This window comes from Dipodomys merriami, unplaced genomic scaffold, assembly GCF_024711535.1.
Source record: "Dipodomys merriami isolate MVZ:Mamm:240054 unplaced genomic scaffold, mDipMer1.0.p SCAF_33, whole genome shotgun sequence".
NCBI classification, from domain to species: Eukaryota; Metazoa; Chordata; class Mammalia; order Rodentia; family Heteromyidae; genus Dipodomys; species Dipodomys merriami.
This window is the reverse complement of record NW_027204826.1, coordinates 11776894-11799989: the sequence shown is the minus strand read 5'-3', so window position 1 is coordinate 11799989 and position 23096 is coordinate 11776894. Positions and strand designations below refer to the sequence as shown.

At 49.2% G+C, this 23096-nt stretch overlaps 2 protein-coding genes across 3 annotated transcripts in view; one reads left to right on the top strand and one right to left on the bottom strand.

Moving 5' to 3' along the window:
* Positions 1–3732, bottom strand: part of LOC138842039 (protein FAM169B-like) — a 29861-nt gene extending 26129 nt beyond the window's left edge. For both annotated transcript variants that reach the window (XM_070043169.1, XM_070043170.1), the window contains exon 1: positions 3694–3732. In XM_070043169.1, coding sequence (XP_069899270.1) covers positions 3694–3703 — 10 coding nt within the window. In that variant the 5' untranslated portion in view covers positions 3704–3732. The remainder of the gene's footprint in view (positions 1–3693) is intronic.
* On the top strand, positions 2785–16094 carry Pgpep1l (pyroglutamyl-peptidase I like). Its single transcript, XM_070043171.1, has 5 exons — positions 2785–2875; positions 11503–11555; positions 12479–12601; positions 13952–14178; positions 14891–16094. Exons 1-5 carry the CDS (start codon positions 2809–2811, stop codon positions 15117–15119), a joined length of 699 nt encoding a protein of 232 aa, XP_069899272.1. The 5' UTR covers positions 2785–2808; the 3' UTR covers positions 15120–16094.
* Positions 16095–23096: the final 7002 nt, after the last annotated feature.

Here is a 23096-nt window from a genome sequence, read left to right as displayed (position 1 = left end):
TGGTTCGAGGCCAGCCCAGGCAGGAAATTCTGTGGGACTTTTTTTTTTATCTCCAGTAAGCCAGAAGTGAAATTATAGCTCAAGTGGTACAGCACCAGCCTTGAGATAGTAACCAGTCCCTGAGTTCAAGCTCAGGACCAGACACAGACACAGACACATGCATCACAGTAGAACTGGGAACTACATAATATTGGCATGTAAGCTAGAAAGAGAAAGTCAAGTGAAGGTATTTTAAAGCCCTTAAATGATCCCAGAAAAAAGTAAACTTTTTGACTAATTTCAGAAAGAGCTAAATACACACACACACACACACACACACACACATACACACACACACACACATATCACTTGCAGAATTAGCCCTTAAAAGAAAAATGGCGCAAATATTAAACTGCAAAACAGGAGATGGAAAAATAGGATTTGAGCCAGGATGGAGGAAACCTTAATTAGTATAAAAGAAGACACAATGAAAAGATGATCCGTCAATAACCAGGTTTCATTGTTACTTAAAAACAGATATTCACCGCAAATAACTAGTCTTTTTCAGAAAGACATATTTTGTTTTGTTTGTGCCTTTACACCAAATGCTTTTAAATATTTAAACATTTTTATTTAATATTCATGTTTTCTGAGCAAAGCATAAATAAAGGAAGACCTTTCCTTCTGTATAGTTTTTTAAAGATGTTCCTTCTAAGAGCTCAGATGTGGGTAAATACACATTGCACAAATCAGCTCTCTCTTTCTCTCTCTCTCTCTCTCTCTCTCTCTCTCTCTCTCTCTCTCACACACACACACACACACACACACACACACACACACACAAACACCAAAAACAGTCCACGAAAGCACAGGGTCATATAGAGTCATACTTGGACTGGAGACCATTATTGTAAGAAGTTATATTTTTGTTTGTTGTGCCAGTACTGGGATTTGAACTCGGAGTCTGGGCATTGTTTCTTAGTTGTTGTTTTTTTTCACTCAAGGTTTGCCTTCTATCATTTGAAAAACAGCTCAACTTTGCAGCTTCTTTGTTAGTTAATTGGAGACGAAGGGTCCCATGGACTTATCTACCTGAGCTGGCTTTGAACCAGAAGCCTCAGATCTCAGCCTTCTGAGTAGCTAGGATTACAGGTGTGAGCCACCAGTGCCCACCTTTGCCCTGAAATTTCTATGTCACAAAACCCACACAATTCCCTACAATCCTCTCTTTAGAACTTCCCAGGGATAAACCATAAATAATATCAGAGAAATGAGAAGTGGGAAAAAGGCAGCCAGCCAATCACCAAACTAATGATTCACAGGTCAGAGAGACAGACCTGAGCACCCACCGTCCTGGACAAGTTCTGGTCATTCACCCTACCCTGCCACGCCACCCCTGGACCCTGGGAGAAAGGTCAGGACACCAGCACCTCCAGCCCCACATCGTGCTGTGTGATCCACACAGAAGTCTAGATGATACATTGTGTTGGTGTCACGATTGAGCAAGGAATCACGAGAAGGTGCAAAGACCCTGGGGTCATTAAACCTGAGTACACTGTGTTCCCTCTGTGCACAGCAATCTCTCACTGAAGGCTCCATTCCTTTATGGCTCTTCCTGGCCCCAAAACCTCAATATTTAAAAAAAAAAATCAGTCAGGCACTAGTGGCTCATGCCTATAATCCTAGCTACTCAGGAGGCTGAGATCTGAGGGTTGTGGTTCAAAACCAGCCCAGGCAGAAAATTGTGAGACTCTTATCTCCAATCAACCAATGAAGAGCCAGATGTGGAACTATGGCTCAAGTCGTAGGGCACTGGCCTTGAGCGAGAAAGCTAAGGGACAGAGACCCAGGACCGGTACAGAAAAGAAAAGAAAAGAAAGAACAGAAAGAAAAGAAGAGAAAAGGCTGAGGGCTGTGACAGAACTGGGCTGTTTGTGCCTTTTCTCTTTCTTTCTACTATAAACTGAAATGACAGCAGCAGATGGTCTTGGGAAACCTCAGATGAGTTTCAGTATCAGGGAAATGAAAAACATGTAGACACTCTGGAGAGAGGGGAGGGAGGGAAAGAGAGAAGAGAGAGAGAGAGAGAGAGAATCACGTTGATTACAGGGCATATCAGAATGATCTGAAGTACTATAAGGCACCTCTAAATCCTCTCTGGATAGGACCCCCTCCACCAAGCCAGAGATGCTGACAAAAAGGATGCAGGCCTTTCCCCTTTGTTTCAACACGAGAGCTAAGTAGGGGCTTGATACAGCCTTACCTGAAAGCCTAATTTTTCATTTCATGCTTCTTTGCTAAAAAAGCAATTGGTCAGATTCCCTGTTGATCTGTTCAAGCTTAGTTGTTTTCGTGTTTTGGAAATGGGCTGTCAAAATTCAGGCAATGGTTCAACTATGCAAAACTCCGATCTAGGAAGATCTAACACATATGGAAGCCACCCATGTGTCACTGCTGTGTGTCACGTGAGCCAGCAAAACCAGGTGCCAGTGGCTCCCCACCCTCATAATCCCAGCTACTCAGGAGGCTGAGATCCGAGGATCAAGATTCAAAGCCAGCCCAGGCAGGAAAAGTCCGTGAGACTCTTCTCGCCAATGAATTACCCAAAAGTCGGAAGTGGAGCTGTGGCTCAAGTGGTAGAGCACCGGCCTTGAGAAACAACAAAAGACAACTACAAGCTACTTTCTTCCCTCGTCCCAATTCTCCACCTTACAGAGGAGAAACAGCAGCCATGACGCGAGCCATTTGCACGCGCTTTCAAGGGAGAGAGAGAAAAAAATTGAAAGTACAAACGAAAGAGGAAGCGTCACTTGCTGCTCCGCTTATAAAATGAAGATATGCTTTTCTGGTCTGGAGAGGGAGGGGACGGTCCGTGGGGAAGCGCAGCTAAAGGCAGGTAGGTGGTGGCCACCTCCTCTCCTCAGGCTGCCTGGAGGGGGACAGAGCTTACCCCCCCCCCCACAGGGCCCCTGGGTTTGCTGTTGGCTTGTTTTGTGGCTTACAGAGACCAGGGACAGAGATGGTGGCTGGCTTGAGGTCTGAACTCCTGGGGTACCGGCGAGGCCACCTGTGCCCCAACCTGCAGGGCACAGCGGAGCCCCCCGGCCTGCCCGGCCTGGCTGGGGACCCTGCGCCCCACAGGAGGAAAGGGGGGGCGCAGGGAGGAAGAGGGCATCTTCTGGCCATCAAAGCCCCACCTGCCCCCTGGGCTTCTGTCCCGCTTGGCTTTGGGAATGGGAAATGGCACCTGCTGGGGGAGGGGGCTGTGGGGAGAGCAACCCAAGGGGGGGAGGGCAGGGGGGATGCGTCCGGGCAGGGGGCTGTCAGGGGCGCAGGCCCTGTGTCCCCCCCCCCCACCGGGTCCCCCGGGGTACCAGCTGTGATCTGAGCTTGGGGACAGGGGTTCGAGTCCAGGTCCGGGCCATTCCCCCCCCCCCACACACACACCCCGGGCTCCCAGGATCTGGGTGGCAGGGGTGAGGGCGGGAGGCGCCTGGCACCGGGGCGGGGGTAACAGGCGCCCCCCTCCTGCTCCCCTCCCGCCCTCCCGGCTCCGTGGCTGTTTACCGGCTCGGTTTACACCGGGCCATTGAAACCCAAGACGTGGGGCGGGACTGGGGGGGGCGGACAGTGGGGGGACAGTGGAGGGGGGGAAGTCGGGGAGGGGACAGGTGGGGAACAGGTGGCTCCAGCCCAAGCCATGGATCCGCTTACCTGACTCCATGCTCTCCGCAGCCGCGCCACACCCGGCCCTGGGGCCCTCCCCGTCCCCGGGGGCTCCCCCCCTCCCCCCCCCCGCCCCTCCCCTGTGCCCTCCCGCCCTCCCCCCCCCCCCGCCCGCCCCACCTCCACCCCAAGGCCACCAGACCAGGCCCTGCCCACCCTCCCTGCAAATACGAATTATTCCAAATATTAGGGGGTTTACAGACTCCAGCAAGCCCACAGCCCTGGACCTTCTGCTCCTCCTGTTTCTATTTTTCCTATGGATCAATTATCTATCAGTCTATCTCTCTATTTGCCTATCATCTATTTGTCTGTCATCTAGCAGATATCCTTCATCTTCTTATCCCCACCTGTCCATCTATTTATCTGCCTGTCTTTCTGTCATCTGTCCATCTGTCAGTTTTATGGATCCATCCTCTACCCATCACCTGCCTACAATCACCCATCTATCTACCTGTTGATCTATGTGTTTGTTTTTGCAGTACTCCTATTTTCTTTCACTTTCATTTCTTGTGTTTTATCTTTTTTTGCAGGGGGGGGATCAGTGGGGTTTGAACTGGGGGTGTCAGTGGGGTTTGATCTCAGGGCCTCAGGCCTGCTAAATGGGTGCTGTGTGTCTCTTGGGCTACCCCTCCAGCCCCTTTTGGCTTTAGTTTTGTTTTCTTAGGTAGGATTTCAGGCTTCTGTTCCAGGCCAGGCTTAGACCCAGATCCTCTTTTACCTCCTCCTCCTTGTGCATCTGAGATTACTAACCCTTGCCGTGTCTCTTTGTTCCTGTAAACAAACAAACAAACAATATTTGCAACAAGTCTTCTGGAAAATGTAAAGGCAAAGCACACAGAACAACAGGAACCACTAGTGACATTATAGTAACAAGATGCCCTGAGAAACTTGGAGCTTCATTCCTCCTGGTCGGTATTAAATAAAATCAGCCGCGGGGACGCTGCCACCTGCCACCTCTCTGGCAGCCAGCCAGCATGGGGCCGGACAGCCCAGGATTCCATTCCCCTGCTGGGAACAACGTACCATTTAAAACTCCTGAGTTGTTGAGCTCTAGAGTTTTCCATCTCCTGTTTTCAGCTCATCATGGACCTTGGGTAACTGAAACCAAGGACTGAAAAACCACCAGTGAGGTGGGACTAATAAAACCTGTTTACTCCACTAACTGAAATGAATCCCAGAACCTGGTACCATGGAATCGCTACCGGCATCATCTTATAAGAAAAGTAGTATGGGCTGGGAAGGTGGCTCAGTGGTAGAGCGCTTGCCTTGCATGCAGGAGGCTCTGGGTTCGATTCCTCAGCACCACAGAAGCAGAAAAAGCCACAAGTGGTGCTGTGGCTCAAGTGGTAGAGCTTTAGCCTTGAGCTGAAGAGCTGAGGGACAGCGCCCAGGCCCAGAGTTCAAGACCCATGACTGGCAAAAAGAAGAAAAAGAAAAATAGTATATGCCAATACAGGATTTAGCAACTGACAACCAGCATACCCTCCAACCCATTTTTTTTCTATTTTTCCACAGTTCGGGAATCAAAAAAAAAAAAAAAAAAAAGTTCTTATACCTGCCAATAGTTGAGAGAAGAATCAAAAGCACATTGGATCATGCCATTATGATATGGAGTTCTGAATTCTGCCATCATAAATGAGGATGGAAACACAGCCCCGCCCACTCATTTGCATACTGCCTGTCACCTGTGGCTGCTCCTTGCTTGGTCTTTTCTTTCTTAATTGTCTGGTCTGGGAATCCAGGGACAGGTTAGATCATCAGTGCTTTAACAAGAAGCAATTTGTCTATGGGTGATGGCTCTGATCTTAGGGATAAACCTAGGGAGCCAAAACCAAAGTTGGTTGGTACACACACACAAATTGAATTACATTACCATTATCTTTCTATTACATTACTATTATCTTTATATATAGATTCTATTACTATTATCTTTATATATTGTATTATATTACCATTATCTTTGAAAGCACAAGTGGCTGGGGTTTTATATTTGGGGGCAGGGAGATGATTGATTTCCTCCCCCCCCCTCCATCTCCCAAAGGAATTTGAATGGTTTGATTCACTTTCCTCCAGGTCAACTATATCAAAATAGGTCACATTTTAAGAGCTGTTTGTGTTAGAGACAATAAACAAACCCTTTAATCCCTCGGCCTGCTTTCAGCAGGAGGTCCACACTTGCCAGTAAGGAATTTCAAACAAATCCTCCAATGTTTTATGACTGGTTCAACACATGAACTATTTGAGGGCTTCAGATCTTGCATTCTTGGCAGCGAGCATTTGCCATCCCTGGTGAGAATATGTGGGGTTCTCTGGTTTGCTTTCCTGTTCACGAAGGCAGCTGGTGTGTGAGTGTGTGTGTGTGTGTGTGTGTGTGTGTGTGTGTGTGTGTGTGTGTGTGTGTGTGACACCTTGACCTCTTAATCCTGGAGTCAAATATGATTCCAAATATTTTCCTCCGTGGAAGTTAACTTGTAAGGAAGGTCACGGTGTTTTCTGTGAAATCAAACTTCTCCCTCCAGTGGTCTTCTTCGTTCTCAGGCTTACTGTATTTCACCAGCCTGAAGATCATGTTTGACATCAGCAATTGTTAGAGACCATTTGTTTTTACAGCGGAAAAAAAAGAAAGAAAGAAAGAAAGAAAAATACAGATGGCAGGCCTCAAAAATCCATCCTTCTCTGAGCTGTTTTCATTTTACAGAGTGAGAATGTGGTGGAGAATTTTTTTTTCCAAGTGGGGGAAAAACAGAATAGTAGACATGTCATAATGACTAAGTAAAAATATTTTGTATCTTTTGGGGTATTTTTTTCAATTCAAAATTAAAGAACTGTTCAGAGAAGAAGGAAAGTGTCAATGAATTACAGAAAAGTAGAAACTCCAGGACATGCTCTAGTTTCAGTTAAAAGAAGAATAGTTCATGTCAAATTAAAAACAGAAAAAACAAGTAAGACCTGGGTATGATAGTACATGCCTGTAGTCTCAGCTTCTCAGGAGGCTGAGGTAGGAAAATCACTTGAACCCAGGAATTTGGAGCCAGCAGAACAGCACTGTCTAATAAAAAACAAAACAAAACAAAGATAATAAACATTGCAAGAGCATCATCAGAAAAGTAGCATTATTCAAAATGCACACTCTTAAAGAACGCTGCTTATAAACACACTGGTTAATACCGAAGTACCCAAGTTTGTGGCCACTTTACACACACGGGCATTTCCTAATGGCCCGATTTTATTCATAATGGCCCTTGAAGTGAATGCTGCCGACCCACGGAACCCCTCCAACACCCTCCACCTGTACCTAAGGGAACGGGAGAAAGTGATAGCATAATAACACCGCTGGCCGAGCCCCGGGCCTTCCTCTCCTCCTGGAGCTGGGCCTCCCAGGGGAGGACAGAGCTGGCCGGCAGGGGAGACACAGGGCCATTTCCCTCCAGATCTCCACCACCCAGGAACATGAGCCCACCCTACCTCAGGGCCAACGAAAGGGAGAGGAGACCGAAGTGTGGAGCCCCCGGGTTCTAGACCCGTGGAATCTAGTTCTTAGCAGTGAACCAAGTAAGAGGGTCCTGTGTCTCAGAGAGATAGATTGATAGACAGACAGATAGACAGATAGATTGACAGATAGATAGAGATAATAGAGAGATGATAAACAGATGATAGAGATAAATATACAGAGATGATAGATTAGATAGATGGTAGAGATGATTTGGTAGATGATAGAGATTGATGTATAGATGATATAGAGAGATTACAGATGATAGATTAGATAGATAGATGATAAATAGATAAACAGGGCTAATTAAGTACATCGCTGATAGAGAGCTTACGGAACTTTCTAAAAGACTGGTTGGCCATGCTTGAACCATTGGGTGAACTCCCTTGAGAGATTCTTACATCCTTGCTTGGCTGGACAAAGAGGATTCTGAGTTCTGTTCCTCTTACTTCTCAGCGTTTGAAAGCCAGGCACCCGCAGGGCACACCTGTCACCCTAGAGATACAGATGGAGGTTCCAGGTTGAGGAAGAAAACAACAACAAAACCCTCTGGGAGAACCCATCTCAACCGAGCACGCTGGCACAAGCCTGTCATCTCTGCAGTGCCGGAAAGTGAACAATAGAAGATCACGGTCTAGGCAAGTCCTCAAATGGGACATAGCCAGCACAGAAAGGGCTGGAGGCCTGGCTCAGTGGAACGGCACCTACCTAGCAAGCTCAGAGTTCAAACTCCAACATCACCAAGGATTCTCTTCATTTATTTATTCCTCTTGGCCAGTCCTGGGGCTTCAACTCATGCAGGGCCTGGACACTGTCTCTGAGCTTCTGTCAGCTCAAGGCTAGCATTCTACCACTTGAGCCACAGCGCCACTTCTGGCTTTTTCTCTGTGTGTGGTACTGAGGAATCGAACCTGGGGCTTTGTCTATGTGAGTCCAGCACTCTACCACTGAGCCACCTTCCCAGCCCATTTTTTTCAAAGGTTATTTGATAGAATTCACAGAAGACGGACGGGTTCCTCAGATGCAGGGAAAGCTGGGGCCTCTCCTGCCCTGGGTGGGGGTGGGGGTGGGGCTGGCAAGCAGTGGCCTATGGAGAGAGCGGAAGAAGAACTTTCCATAGGTCAGAGGCGGTGTTGAGAGGTCTCCAGGGACGCCAGCAGACCCTGCGCTAGCCCAGCTGGTGAGCCCCAGCTTTTCAGGGTTGTTCTGTGGGTTGTACTTTAGAAACGGGCTTGCCAGGCCCCCAAACTCCCGCCTGACATCCTAGCTTCTCAGGAGGCTGAGATCTGAGGATTGAGATTCAAAGCCAGCCTGAACGGGAAAGTTCACGAGACCCTTATCTCTGATCCACCACCCCCAAAGCCGGAAGTGGCACTGTGGCTCAAGTGGTAGAATGCTCACCTTGAGCACAAAAACTCAGGGATAGCACCTAGGCCCTGAGTTCAAATCCCAGTACCCGCAAAGCAGGGAGTCATTATCATCCTTGCTGTGTGGGGGGGAGGGGCTCTTGTTCTCTTGCTCCCTCTCCCACCCACCCTTTCTTTAGCCTCCTCCGTCTTTCTGTCCTCCTCCCTCATCTCCCCTTGCTCTTCTCCAACTCCTTCTTCACGTATTTCCCAGAGTCCACTTTTAAAGCAACCAAGCTGGTGGTTTGACACGACTAGGAACTAACACAAGGGAAGAGATGGGCTTGTGGAAGCAAAGAATTCATTTCCCACCGCCCAGGGTGGGACAGAGGCATGGATGGCAAGTTCTAGATGTCCTGGCAAAAACAAGCACTCATGGTCTTTGTCCCCTGCCCCGCCCCCATCCCATGGGGCTCATCATTGAACAACCCTAAGCCGCAAAGCACCCCACACCCCAGTGTGGCACCCAGTGAGCTCCCCATAGCACGCTGGCCCCTGCGTCCTGGCCAGGCTATTTCTGTTCGCAGGGGGCATCACCTTACCACCCTCCCTCCCCCCCACCCCAAGCCTGGGCCTCGGCTGGCCTGGGAATGCAGCCTGGTGGAGAGGCTGGGCCAAACACCTCCAATGAGGCCAGAGAGGAAGGGGGGGGAAGGCTTGGGTCAGAGGGCTGGCCTGGGACCTGCTGTGCCCCCCCCCGGGCACCAGGGCTTCATGGAGCCACCGTCCAGCTGCGTGGTGGTGACCGGTAAGGCTGCGCTTTCCCTGCGTGCCTGTCTTTAGACTGAGCTGGAATGTGCATTTGCCAGAGTCATACGTGGCTCCCCCGTGGGGGGCGGGGGACAGGAATCGTGGCAGCTGCTGGTGCCACAACTCCAGAGGGGGCCCGGGGGCGGGGTGCAGCTCCCTCTAAAAGCCCGGCAGGGAGAGCAGGCCTGCGTGCCTCCCTCCGTGGCTCATTCCTGGAGCATCACTCGAGTGCACACGCCGTGGTACCCACTGGGACCGAGGCTCAGCCTCTGTGCGTGTCCCTCAGCCCCTCGGGGAGGAGGCCGAGGCAGGCACCTGCTGGCCCCGAGGTGACTTACTTGGGGGCGCTGCAGAAAATTCAGGGCCCTCAGCAGCCCATCTCTAATGGCCACACGCTGAGAGAGCACGCAGCCTCCCCTCCCCCTGTGGCCCCTTATCCCGAGGGGGACCCCAGAGGTCATCCTGGAAGGGGCGATGGCTGCTGGGTGTGGAGTCCACCAGCTCAAGGGAAGTGGCTCAGACCCCGCCCTGCCCTCGCATCCTGGCCGCAGCCGCTCCCCCGGGGCTCGATCTCTCTTCACAAAGCTCTTTATTTTTAGTTAACTGCCAAAGTGTGCTGTTTATTTTTAGCGAGACACACTTAGCACATTTAAAGTTGTTTTTTTTTTCTTTTCTTTCTTTCTCCAAATTGTGTTGAATGAAAAGATGAGGATTCTCGCATTGGGGAAAAGTCAGTTCTCTTTGTTGGAAGCTGTGGGTCTTCACAGGTTATCCAGATTGCACTGCGTACTGCTGATGGCAGAAAGAAAAGAGAGAGAGAATGAGAGAGAGAGAGAGAGAGAAAGAAAGAAAGAAAGAAAGAAAGAAAGAAAGAAAGAAAGAAAGAAAGAGGAAGAGAAAGAACGAAAGAAAGAGGAAGAGAAAGAACAAAAGAAAGGAAGGAAAGAGAGAGAATGAAAGAATGAGAGAGAAAGAGAAAGAAAGAGAGGAGGAGAAAAAGAGAGAAAGAAAGAGAGGAGAGGGGAAGGAAGGAGGGAGGGAGGGAGGAAGGAAGGAAGGAAGGAAGGAAGGAAGAAAGGAAGGAAGGAAGGAAGGAAGGAAGGAAGGAAATTGTTTTGAATTGCTCTTAGGTCTCCTGTTCTCACATGTGCTCTTTTGCATCTAGAGAGATTCTGTGGTTGGAAAGGACCCTTGAATTCCTAAACACACCTTATCTCTGTGCATCCGGTGCTGGTCAGGCACACTAGAATGTGCGGGGTCCTCTTTGCCCCCTACTCTCACCTGGCCCCGCACGTTTGCTGTGGCAGCCTGCGGCTTTCTGGCAAACCCCAGATCGTCTGATGGGGCAGCGGATGACCTGCAGCCTTGATCTGGGACGATTTGGGGATGGCCACCCATTCCGCAGTGTAACCTGGCTTCCTTAGGAGCACATCAGGCCGCCAGGGCAGGCTGCTGCTTCCATTGGCTTTGCCGAATGTGTGAATCCAGCCAGGACAATTGGCATGGGGACCAAAGTAGTGTTCTGGACACCAACAGTAGCAGAGAGAGAAAGGGGAATAGACCCGCCCCCCCCCCCAGAGCCTCTGGGTTCTAGGAGATGCTTCCAGCCTCTTCCCCAGGTCCTCACCAGGGCCTGCAGATGGACAGCTATCTGACCTCAGCCGGAAGAGCAGCTTCACACCTTGGCTTGCTGCATTGTTCCTTTCCTAATTGAAAACAGATAAGAGATGAGACTTCTGCTGATCTGACTGTGATTCAGGATTGGCTTCTCTCTCTTGCCATGTTTTTCTTCTGTATTTCGGTACTGAGGCTTGATCTCAGGACTGGCGCTCTACCACTCGAGCCACACACTTCCACGCCTGGCTTGTTGCTGCTTCCTTGGGTTTAAAAGCCTCATCAACTTCTCTGCCTGGGCTGACTCTGAACCATGATTCTCAGATCGCACACTCCTGAGTAGCTAGGATTACAGGCGGGCGCCACCATGGCCGGCATCGTTGTACTTTTACAGTTGAGCCCCCCAACCCGTTTTGAGTTCATTATTGTACTCAGTGTCCACTTGAGGTAGAGGGTCAGGGTTTCGCCTGTCCGTGCCCCGTCCCCTGGGCACCCCCTTCACAGTCTCTCCTCTTCCACATGGGGGTTCGTTTGCAGGTTTTGGACCTTTCCGGCAGCACCTGGTGAATTCTAGCTGGGAGGCAGTGAAGGTAAGTCCTTGGCCGGGCCCAGCAGGAAAAGGCTTTAGTCCCTGCCCTGGGCTCTGCTGCTTTTGCCCAGGGAGGCTGAGCAGCCCCTTCTCTCAGGGCCTCTGGGAGACCAGGTCACTTGGGTGCGTGGGTTGGTGACTCGCCTGGGGTGGGTGATCTTCCTAAAGCAGGCTCCGCTTCTCCTGGGCTCAGAGGGTCCCCACCCCTTCCGGCCGTGGGGGCTTTGGGGCGGGCCTTTCCATCATCCAGCCTCCGAGTCCTCATTCGTGAATGGGAGAATGGTCATTCAGATCCTGCACTGGTGCCCTGCGTGTTGACCACTGTGCTCTTGAACCTGGAGTCGGTGAGATCTACCCCATCCTTGGTGGGCGCACGCTCTGTTCAACCTGCTCCTCTCGCCTTGTGGAGGTCAGGCCACATCTTGTTTGTAACAAACAAACAAACAAACAGGTAGCTCCGGGTACTGGTGGCTCACACCTGTCATCCTAGCTACTCGGGAGGCTGAGTGAGGTCTGAGGATCATAGTACAAAGTCAGCTTGGGCGGGGAAAGTCCATGAGTCTCTTATCTTCAATAAACTACTCAGAAAAGGCTGGAAGGTGGAGCGGTGACTCAAGTGGTAGAGTGCCAGCCTTGAGCAAAAGAAGCTCAGGGACAGCACCTAGGCCCCGAATTCCAGCTCCGGGACCAGCATGCACGAAAAAACCAAACGCGCAGGGCTGTAGGTCAGGTGTACCTCCTTAGGCTCCCTTGTGTCTAGGTGCCACCGTGCGGGGCGTTGCCTGGGGCACGCGAGCCGTGGCTTCTTGCTGGTATCTCATGGGTGGCAGCTCTCTGACGGCCAAGGCCAGGCCACAGGAGAGCTTCCGGGGCGGGAGCTGCTTGCAGCGTTTGGACTTCCCTTGTCTCTACCTCATCTTGCAGGAGCTCTCCAAGCTGGGCTTAGGGACGCACCCACAGTTGGAGCTCCTCATTTTCCAGCTGCCCGTGGATTACAGGGAGGCAGCGAGGAGGGTCGCCAGCATCTGGGAAGATTTTCACCCACAGGTGAGTGACAGCTGATGAGGGGGTGGGTGCAGGAGGCTGGTGGAAGAGAACCCAGGGCCCGTGGGTTTGCCCGAACTCATTCCAGGGCCAAGGGCTGGAGTGAGTGAGCCTTGTCCCCCAAGATGAGGTCCCAACGGCTGACCGAAGGCCTGAGTTGGTTCCTAAAGGTTTAAGCTGAAATATGGAGCAGGAGAGCAAGCGGAAAGTGTCGTTCCCAGCCAGGATTGAAGGTAGTTTCCGCACAGCGGAGGTGTCCTGGGTTAGGCCCCAGCTGTGCAGGTGTGGGGATGGCCAATCCTCAGGTCAGACAGGAGACAGATACGTCCTGAGTTGGGAAGAGTTGTTGAGAGGATGGTCTAGCCACCGGGACGCAACTTCAAAGCATTATCTGAACATAATTAACTATGTATGTGTGTGTATATATATATATACGAAATACCTGGCTGGTTTTGGTAGCTCACAACCCTGTAATCCTAGCTACTCAGGATTCTGAGATCTGAGGTTTGAGGTTCCAAGCCAGCATCAGGGAAGAAAAATCCACGTTAACTCAGATTAACAAGCAGAAAGCCAGAAGTGGAGCTGTGGCTCAAGTGGTAGAATGCTAGTCGAGCGTGTGTGTGTGTGTGTGTGTGTGTGTGTGTGTGTGTGTGTGCGCGCGCGTGTGCGTGTGCGTGTGCATGTGCATGTGTGCATCCCCCAAACAAAAACCTGATGAGACTTTTCTTAATCTCCTGTTCAAAAGATCACATGGCAATCACCCAATGTGGAAGAGATAACTGCACTGCAAAGCTCATAGAACCCATACATGTGATAGACCGTGGTAGACAAGTTGCCCCATGAAAGTTAGAATGTGTTTGTGACTTTAACTACGCATCACTATCCCACAATACTGTGAACTTTGGGGAATTATGTAACCACTGAACCACAATAAAAACTTGAAAAAAAAAAAAAGGTCACATGGCAAAGTTAATAAAACACCTACAACCTAGATTAAAAAATCTAGATAAAACACTCCGCAGCTGTTAAAGCAAAGAAGACAAATTATCTCAAATAAATCCTAATGAGACTTTATCGAACTGTTATGAACTTCCTTTACAAAAGTTTTATTAAAGAGATGCCACTAAAATGCTAAGCTTGTCCCCTGGTGGCCTTCCTGACTCCTTCACAAGGAGACCATTTGGAAATACAAATGCATTTAAATGTGCGTGCAGTGTGGTTTTGGTTCTGCTCGAAAGCAGCCCTGCTGCTTTGGCTCTACTTACGTTAATTAGGGTGCACAGGCAGGGGACGGGGTTGTGGGGGTTCATGGTCAATTCATGGCTGGCTTCAGTGACCTCCTTTCCTCTACAGCTTGCCGTGCACGTGGGTGTGGACAGCTCAGCCAAGGTGATCTTTCTGGAACAATGTGGAAAGAACCGAGGCTACAGAGACGCCGACATCCGGGGCTTCCGGCCGGAAGCTGGTGTGTGCCTCACAGGTGGCCCGGATGTGATCGCGTCGGTGGTCAGCATGAAGGCGCTTTGCAAGCGCGTGATGGCTGAGGGCGTGGAGGTGGCGTTTTCTGGAGATGCGGGAAGGTGGGGACCGGGCAGGCGTCAGGGTGCTGAGCACGCAGGACCCAGGGAAGGGCCTGAGAGCCCCTCTCCTGACCACGAGGTGTCCCCAATGGCCACCCTTCTTTGTCCCTAACCTGGATTGGGGAATATCTACTGTCATAGGAGAAAAGGTCTTCAGAACATGAATAGTGTGGAGGAACCAAAGTTAGGAGTTAACAACGCAGCTTTAATCCCAGGTGAAGACTCGTTTAATCCAAGCCTCTGCAATCTAGCCTCCCCCCCACCCAAGTAGGCATTTTCTTCATGCATTTCTTCAAGAAATGAATGAACAAATGACCCAATGAAGACACGAACTTCAAAGCATTATCTGAACATAATTAACTATATGTATATAGTTATATATAGCCAGTTATATATATATAACTGGTTGGGCATTGGAGGGCAGATGTATTTGGCCATTTGCTGATTGTAAGACCCCGAGACCAAGAGCCAGTGTGTGTGTGTGTGTGTGTGTGTGTGTGTGTGTGTGTGTGTGTGTGTGTGTGTGTGTGTGTGTGTGTGTGTGTGTGTGTGTGTGTCTAGCCCTCTCCCTGGCCTTTCTGAGCAGAAGCAAATGTAATTCTCCCTGAGGGATGGGTCTTTCTCTTCATGGCCTTGGGAACATGGCAGTGCCAGGTCGGCCTCCGTGGCCTGCATGGTCTGGAGAGTCACGTGGCCTTTCGTGTGGTTGCAGATACGTCTGCGATTACATCTACTACTTGTCCCTCCACCACGGAAATGGGCATGCAGCCCTGGTCCACGTCCTTCCACTGTCCCGTGGGCTCCCAGCCAGCCTGCTGGGAAAAGCCTTGCAAGTCATTCTCCAGAAAATGCTGGAAGAGAATGAGGAAAGCCCGAGCTTCAAGCCCGGTCTGCAGAAAAGTGGGAGCACGCTGATCGCAGCCAAAAGGAACCCATTGTGAGGAAAGTCTCCTTTGTTAAGTGATTGCATCCTGTGTGCGGAGTTTGGGATGTCAGGCGCTTTGGAAGAATTGCTTATGACACAGCTTACGTGGAGGGGAAATTTTTTGTTTTTTTCCTTTCTGAATTAGCCCAAGAAAAACCACGAAGAGTTATTTTATGGAAAGAAGAACCCCTTAAAAGGCAGATAGGTAAGCCGGGCACCAGTGGCTCAGGCCTGTCATCCTAGCTACTCAGGAGGCTGAGATCTGAGGATCGAGGTTCAAAGCCAGCCCAGGAAGGAAAGGCCATGAGACTCTCATCTCCAATGCACCACCAGAAAACAGGAAGTAGTGCTGTGGCTCAAAGTGGTAGAGCCCTAGCCTTGAGGAAAAGAGCTCAGGGATGGTGACCAGGCCCTGAGTTCAAGCCCCACAGCTGACAACACTAACTTCAGTTATGCTGTGACCCAAACCTATTGTTACAGAGGCTGAAAACAAAACAATAGCCACACACAAAAAAAAATCAAAAAGCAGACATGGTATTGCAACAGGAACTTCCATTCCTGGAGCCCAGCTTGCCATCTGGACATTGAGTCCCAAGGGGTTGGCTTGCCTCTCTCTCTCTTTTTGCTACTTATTTTAAGCATTGGAGTGTATAGTACTGTCATGTTAGTATGAAGGCCTTGTCTCAACCTGTCTCTAGAACTTTCTCCTCCTCCCACATGGAAACTATACTAAACCATACTCTCCCCTGGCTTCTATCCAATGCTGTGACTCTACTTATCTAACGTAGCGATCATCTTGTGTCTTTTCACTTAGCATTGTGTTCTAAAGCTTCATCCATGCTGCGGCATGGAATGGGATTTTGCTGCTTCTTCCACTGAGTAATATTCCAGGCCCCATATGATTTCTCTGTCTTCGTCTGCAGATGGGACAGTGGCTCTGGTTAGTAAAGGCCGCAGGGAACACCGGTGCTCACACGTCTGTTCCAGTCCCTGATTTCAGTCTTTTCATCTGGATGGCGCGCGCACTGGGCTGCAGGAGGATTCTGGTGGGTGTTCTGAGGGTCTGCTCTCCTGTTTGTGGCTGTTTTCCATCGCCCCTGACAGCACAAACTTAAGGACTGGGCTTAGCTTCCCTCCATTATCCTTCTGACCCCTGAATTTGAAAATCACAGTCTCCCATTTCAACTTCTTACGTTGACCTGTGACACACTGCCCACAGGCACGTGCTCTGTGTTCAGCGTGTTGTGGGGGGCATTTTCACTATGAACCCATGGATTCCTTTGGAATGAATAGGGACTTGAATTCAGGACCTTGAGCCCTTGCTCGACATTTTCCACTCCTGGCTGGCAATCTACCACTTGAGCCACACCTCCACTTCTGACTTTTTTTTGTCAGTCATGAGACCTGAACTCTGGGCCTGGACATTGTCCTTCAGCTCTTCAGCTCAAGGCGTGCGCTGTACCACTTGACCCACAGCATCACTTCCACATTTTTCTGCTTATGTGGTGCTGAGGAATCGAACCCAGGGCCTCATGCATGCAAGGCAAGCACTCAACCACTGAGCCACCTTCCCAGCCACTTCTGACTTCTTAACTGATTATGTTTGGAAATAAAGAGTCTCGTGGATGTATCTGAAGCATGATTCTCAAATCTCAGCTTCTAGAAGCAGCCAGGTTTTCAGGCATGAGCCACCAACCGCAGGCAGGAATTCCTTGTCATGTTGGTGTGTGCTCACCACTACCACATGATCCTTTAGTGGGCTGGATTCATTTACTGTTTAAAAAAAAAAAAAGAGGAACAGACAAATTGCAACCTAATAACATAGGAACTAGGACTAGCGAGGAAATTCAGGAAAGTACTTGCCTGGAATGCACAAATGCCCGGGTACAATTCCCAATGCCCAAGAAATCGCACCCCAAACCAACCACAGGACTGGCTGTCTTGCTGCTAGGCCTCCTGCACACTTGTGCATTTGCCACAGATGTCACAACCCCCCCCCCATTCCCCTTGGTGAATAAACCTGGATTGTGTGACGTGCAACAGGTGTCGGCAGATGTCAGGAGATGGGGTGGGATGGTTTGGGGCACATGGATGCCCTCGTTGCACGGTTGTTTATGAGGAAACTCTTCTGTTCTTAGGGGCAAACAGCTGCTGTAAGAGGTCTCAAAATTCTCCACCTCCAGTCCTGGGACCCAGGAAAACTGGGAGACTCCAGAGCCTGACTTCAGTGTGTTTTTTTTTTCAGCTCATATGACACACACATCATACACATTAAAACAGATTTAGATATTCAGTTGGCAGGCAGAGAGCTCCCCCAGGGTAGATTTGTCTTGCTTTGATGTTTTCTAAGAACGCATTAGTGTCTGGTCTGTGTCAATGGCCTGGATTACTGGTGGTATGTGTGAGGCTGTTACAGTGGATACAGGGTTGGTCTGAGTCTATGGACTGGTAGCTACCTGTGGTGTAGACGTGATTTGTCTCCCAGAGGGTGTGTGTGTTGGGAGCTTGGTGCCCTGTCTGATATTGGGGGATAGAAGTGGGGCCTGCAGGGGTGTTCCATAGGCGGGGGGAGGCTCTGGCCTGGGAAGCGGTCGCAGCCTCCTGTGTGACTCGGGAGCTGCTGCTCCAAGGCCGTGGTGGCCCCAGAATTGCTCTCCGCTTCCAGATTTGCGACGTGGTATAGCCTTGCCTCACACGCTCTGTGGTCAGCCACGGGGTCCTCAGAACAACACTGCCGTGGGACCATGTTCTGGAATCTCTGGGCGCAGAGAGCAAAATGCCTTATGTCAGCCTCAGGCATTTTGTGACAATAATGCAAAAGAAATACATACCGGGATCTGTGGCCCTCCACACAGAACCCCCCTAAGAAGTGCCATGGAGGGGAGAGGTTCTCACTCTGAAAGGCCCAGTGCTTTCATTCTAATGAAACTGCTCTCTGTTGGTGGGCAGGCCGAGTGGAGAATGTACCAGCACAGCCTGCAGGCCTAGCATCAGCCTAAGCTTGGAAACCAGACTTCCCCGGCATCTAGCGAAGGCCCCTGGACACTCGGTGGTGGCAGAGAATGGAAACCCTGGGACTCAAGAGAATGTGTTTTCAGAAAGACCAGCTGGCCCGGCATTGGTGGCTCACACCTGTCATCCTAACTACTCAGGAGGCTGAGACCCAAGGATCACAGTTCAAAGCCAGCCTGGGCAAGAAAGTCCGTGAGGCTCTTATCTCCAGTGAACCACCAGAAAACCATAAGTGGTGCTGTGGCTCAAAGTAGTAGAGCACAGCCTTGAATGAAAAGAGCTCAGGGACAGTGCTGAGGCCCTGAGTTCAAGCCCTAGGACTGACAAAAGAAAAACAAAAAAGGCCCTCTGTTGTCACACTACCTACCTGTGAGACTCAGCAGGACTTCAGTAACCTTGGCCTCTGATTTATGTCTACTGCTTACAGCTTGCTAATTAGCACTTCATCTGGAGGCCCTGATCATTGGAGAAGTTCCTTCAGTCGATGTTGAGTGAGACGGCCAGTGTTGGTCCTCCTGGCCTCCTCTAAGACATCTTCGGTCTGATTCTAGAACATGCTTAGCTTGTTTTCTTTTCCTACCATAACCCATTTCCCCGATCCTCGGGATAAAGATGCTGATGTGTAGATGATTGATTTCTGGGAGCCGGACAAGGATCGTGGATCACTGGCTAGACAGGGACTAACCCACTGGATCACCCAAAACGACCACATCCTGGTTCTTCCTGGCACCCACTAGGGTGGGCATGTTAGCCAAGGAAGTACCAATAAGGACCCGGAGTCACAATCACATAGACCCTGGACTAAAGAGTCATATAGATCACACACCTGCTGGGCCTGAGTTTTGTCACCTGAAGGTATGGGAGGAGAGGAGGCAATCAGTCAAAATAGAAGCACCAGACTCTGTACATCATGCATTCAAGTTGATTTAAGAGGGAGATGAGCTCCCCAAGTCTCCCCGGCATTTGCCTGCAGAGCCCCAGCTGTAGCAGTTCAGACTGGGCCTTGGCAGGCACAGACGATGCTTCTAAGTGACACATGTGCAGAGGCTGGACTCTGCCACAGAAGCACAGCGAAGATTCCAGAGAAGAAAAGGAGACAGAACGGGAGACCAAAGTGCATACAGAATTCATTTATTTAACTTAAACCATGTAGTACTTGAACTAACTAGAAAAAGCAGAGTAAGAGAAACTAAAATCACCTTAGCTCCAGCCATTCAAAATAGACAAAAGTTTTTTCTTCTTCTTCTTAATGTAAAGAACCCAGAGTATATCGCAGTAACAGGAATACATTCTTACAACAGAATATACAAAAAAACATTTTGAAAATTTTTTTATCTACTGATTTTTTAATATAAACAGAATTTTTTTAGGAATAATTTATACACAGAAAAGTCATTTTATGTAACAAATTGGCCATGTTATTACCTTTTTCTTTTTTTTCTTTTTTAACTTTTTTTTTAAAAAAACCTTTTTTTAAAACAAGAAAACTCAGAAAATGAATTATATGCGATGCATCTGTTCCATCGCACGTTCTAGCTTGATTTTTTCTTTTTTAATTTTTTTTTTTTTTAATCCCAGAGGTAGACAAACTCTGGCAAAACTTTCCTCCCAACCTCACTGGAGTAGGAAGCAGACCGGAGGGTTCGCCGGGCATCAGCCACCTTGGCTCTCTCTACACAATGCCAAATGTCCAGATGAGAACGTTCCAAACCAGAATCTGGACCATTCTCATATGGACTGCAAAAAGTTCCAGATTCTTGGAACTGGGGGCATAGCTCAAGCGGTAGAGTACCAGCCTTGAGGCCTCCCCCAACCCCCCCACCAAAAGTTCCAGGTGTTTCCAATAAGAAGTATCCTGTGAAGGTGTACAGACACAGCCCACAGCCCACAGCCCATTGCCATGGGAGCCCAAGGGCACAAGATTAAACTTAAAAAAGTGAATTATGTTGTAAATTGGTTTTTTATTAAAAGGAAATTTGTTCTGTATTGGAAAGAATAATCATATATCCTCAGTGTTGTGCCTTAAATAAAAAGTAAATAAGGTCTCTTCCTTGTTAGAATAGGGCAGTCACATGATAGGAGATCTTTAAATGGATGGCCTTATGTGTCCTAGAATGTTCTGGGTGGTCATTGTAAAACCATCCACTGGGCCCTGAAGTCCTTCCATCTCCATGGCATTGTAGAACAAGGATCATAATCAAGCCAGATGCCAACAGTACGGTCCCATGCTAGGCGACCACACCTCTGCTACCTTCAGTGAGGTGGTTCCTTCTATTTGTTGAAAGTTGCTACACTCCAAAGGGAAATGACTGGGGAAAAAAAGAACTCCTTCCCAACCAGAAGGTTCTAGAAGATACTGAAAATACAGAACTATTTCTGAAGTTGTCATCATTCCTTTTGTTATAAACTAGGGTAACAAAGCATGGCAGGGGGTGGGGTGGTAAAAGAGGATGAACCGCATCTTGGGTCCTGGGGGAGGAGGAATCTTTTTTTGTTGTTGTTTTTTGTTTTGTTTTGTTTTGTGTTTATTTTTTGGCATATTGTAAAGCTTGCTAGTAAACAGGTGTCCTAAAAGAAAATAACAAAATGGATCACAAACACACACTTGCACACAGAGGGGAAAAAAAAGTGTCTTTAAATTATTTTCGGCAATTATAAACTACAAATATTTTATAAAATTATTCTATGTTCTTACAAAAACAAATGCAATGAAACATTTAATTAGTTCTTGTAAACCAGATCTTCGTCAACTGACTACCCGTAATCTACTGGACTTAAGAGCCCTATTGGAAATACTAATGAATGACTAATTAAAAAAAAATGTTTACCGGAAAGATGAGGACACATAAACTCAGACATACAAATGATTAATTATGTTCTTGAGGAAACAAAATAAAAACAAAACCTTAACGTCATGCCCCAGAACTGACAAACTCAACTGGTGAGTGTGACCCAGTCTTGTGTTCTTGAACAACTCCGTGTGAAGTTTCCAGAGCGAGAGGTTAGGTTGGAAGCAAATACCCATGATGGCTGCTGAGCCTTCATGTGAGCCGATAACCTTCAGAAATGATCACGTCCAAAGCGTGGAGGACATTTCCTCCAATCCCAGTGACCCCCCCACCCCCCCTGCCACCCCGTCTTCCCGTAACGCTTCTCTTCATGCCACGATTCCTGGTTCACATGGCTCCTGGTACCATCAATAAGGAATCTTCATTTTCTTTACATGACTCACTAGTCTAGTCATCCAAGATGGTGGCCAAACATGAAACCCTCTGGCCCAGTCCAAGGCTAGGATCTTCAGCGTCTCTGACAACAGATGTCCAATCTCAACCATGGCCTCTCTTCCAAGCTCTCATTTTGTTGTCACTAGGAGAGTGACCATCATCACTCGCTCGCTCTCAAGGAGTGGATCTTGGGTCTGGGTTTCCCAATGCTGCTTAGCCCAGAGGAAAAACAAATAAAAAGCTGACACCCATGTTACATGAAGGTAACAATAACAGAAGAACAAGCCCCGAACTGTGAACGCAATTGCTGGAATGGGCTATGTCCTAGACAGCCCCAGCCGCATGAAGGGTGTGTTCGTGTTGTGGAAAGGAGTTGCCTTCGGCATGCTCTGGCCAATCTGGGAGCCCCCGGTTAGTATCAGGTGAGGGCCTGTGGTGAAGGCTGCCACCTTCTCACTCACCTAAATTCAGGGGGACATCGGCCACTTGCCCAAAAAGATGGGTGGCTGAGAAGGAAAAACCCAGAGGCTTCCGTAGGTCAGACTGGCCTTGAATTTGGCATCAGACACACAAGCAGGACGCATGGCTTCCTCCTACCACACATTTTGCCGTCTGGTATGGTTTCACCATCACCACCTTTCTGTCTGATGAAGCCACGCTTTCTATCATCAAAAGGTACCAATAGTGTTCTGAGTCTCCAAACAAGTTGAGGGGAGAGGCTGGCCACGGCCATGAACGCACACGGTGTTCTGTGCTCCTGGGAGTTCATTCAGACTGGGTATCCAATGCCTTGGCATTCCCTTCAGGGACATGTGGGGGGTGGGCCCGAGTTCCGCCGTGTCAGGAACACACCCCCGCTCCTGCTGCCTCTGGGAAGGGCTGTGTGGGGGACTGCCTTAATGCCCACATCAACTCATGTGCCTCAGTGGTTCACGTGAACGTCAAGCAACGTGAGCTGTTGCCAGAAAAGGAGAGCGCACGGAAGATGCCACAACTCGGCAAACAGAAGAGAAAAACCAAGAAGAGGTGGGAAAAAAAGCAGCATACAATGTGGGGATGTGAGCGATGCCTTGGTTATCATGGAGGTGGATGAGTTGGTCAGTAAAAGGGACTGCACCATCCCACGAGCATAATTTCCGCTTTTGATTGAAGTGCCTCGGAGGCTTTTAGGAGGGACACTACTGGCAGGTATTTTCTCTCCACTTAAAATCTACCCTATAAGAAAACACAAATCGAGACAAAACCAAAAAGAAAAAAAAAAAAAAAGACAACAACTTGGACAGCTGAAACAAAACCCTATCACCAGCTGAATGACCTGTAGAAATCCAGTTGTGGAAAGCGGTAGGTTTGTGCAAAGGGAGGAGAGGCTGTGATTCCAAAGGGGTCACGTACAGTGCTGAAGAAAGAAATCCTGATCAGACAGGACGTGTCTCGGTGACGTGAAGATCCCACAGACCAGAAGGAGGCGGCTGGCATTCTTTCAGGAGGACGGAGGCTCCCGAGCTGAACTCTTGAGGACTGAGCTGTCTAGTGCTCACCAATCTCGAGGAAGAACCGCCTACCAAGTTGCCATGCTACCATCCTCAAAGGCCCGTGACCACAGTCTCTCATCCACTCCTCTAAGCAGCAGGGTAACAGGGCGATGGAGGCCCAGCCCTGGAGGAAGGCTGGGCACTGACCTCTGGCCTAGCCGGCCCTCAGGTTTGGCCCGTCCTTGTTTACCCCTAGGGGACGAGGCAGTGTGGGTGAGATGGGTC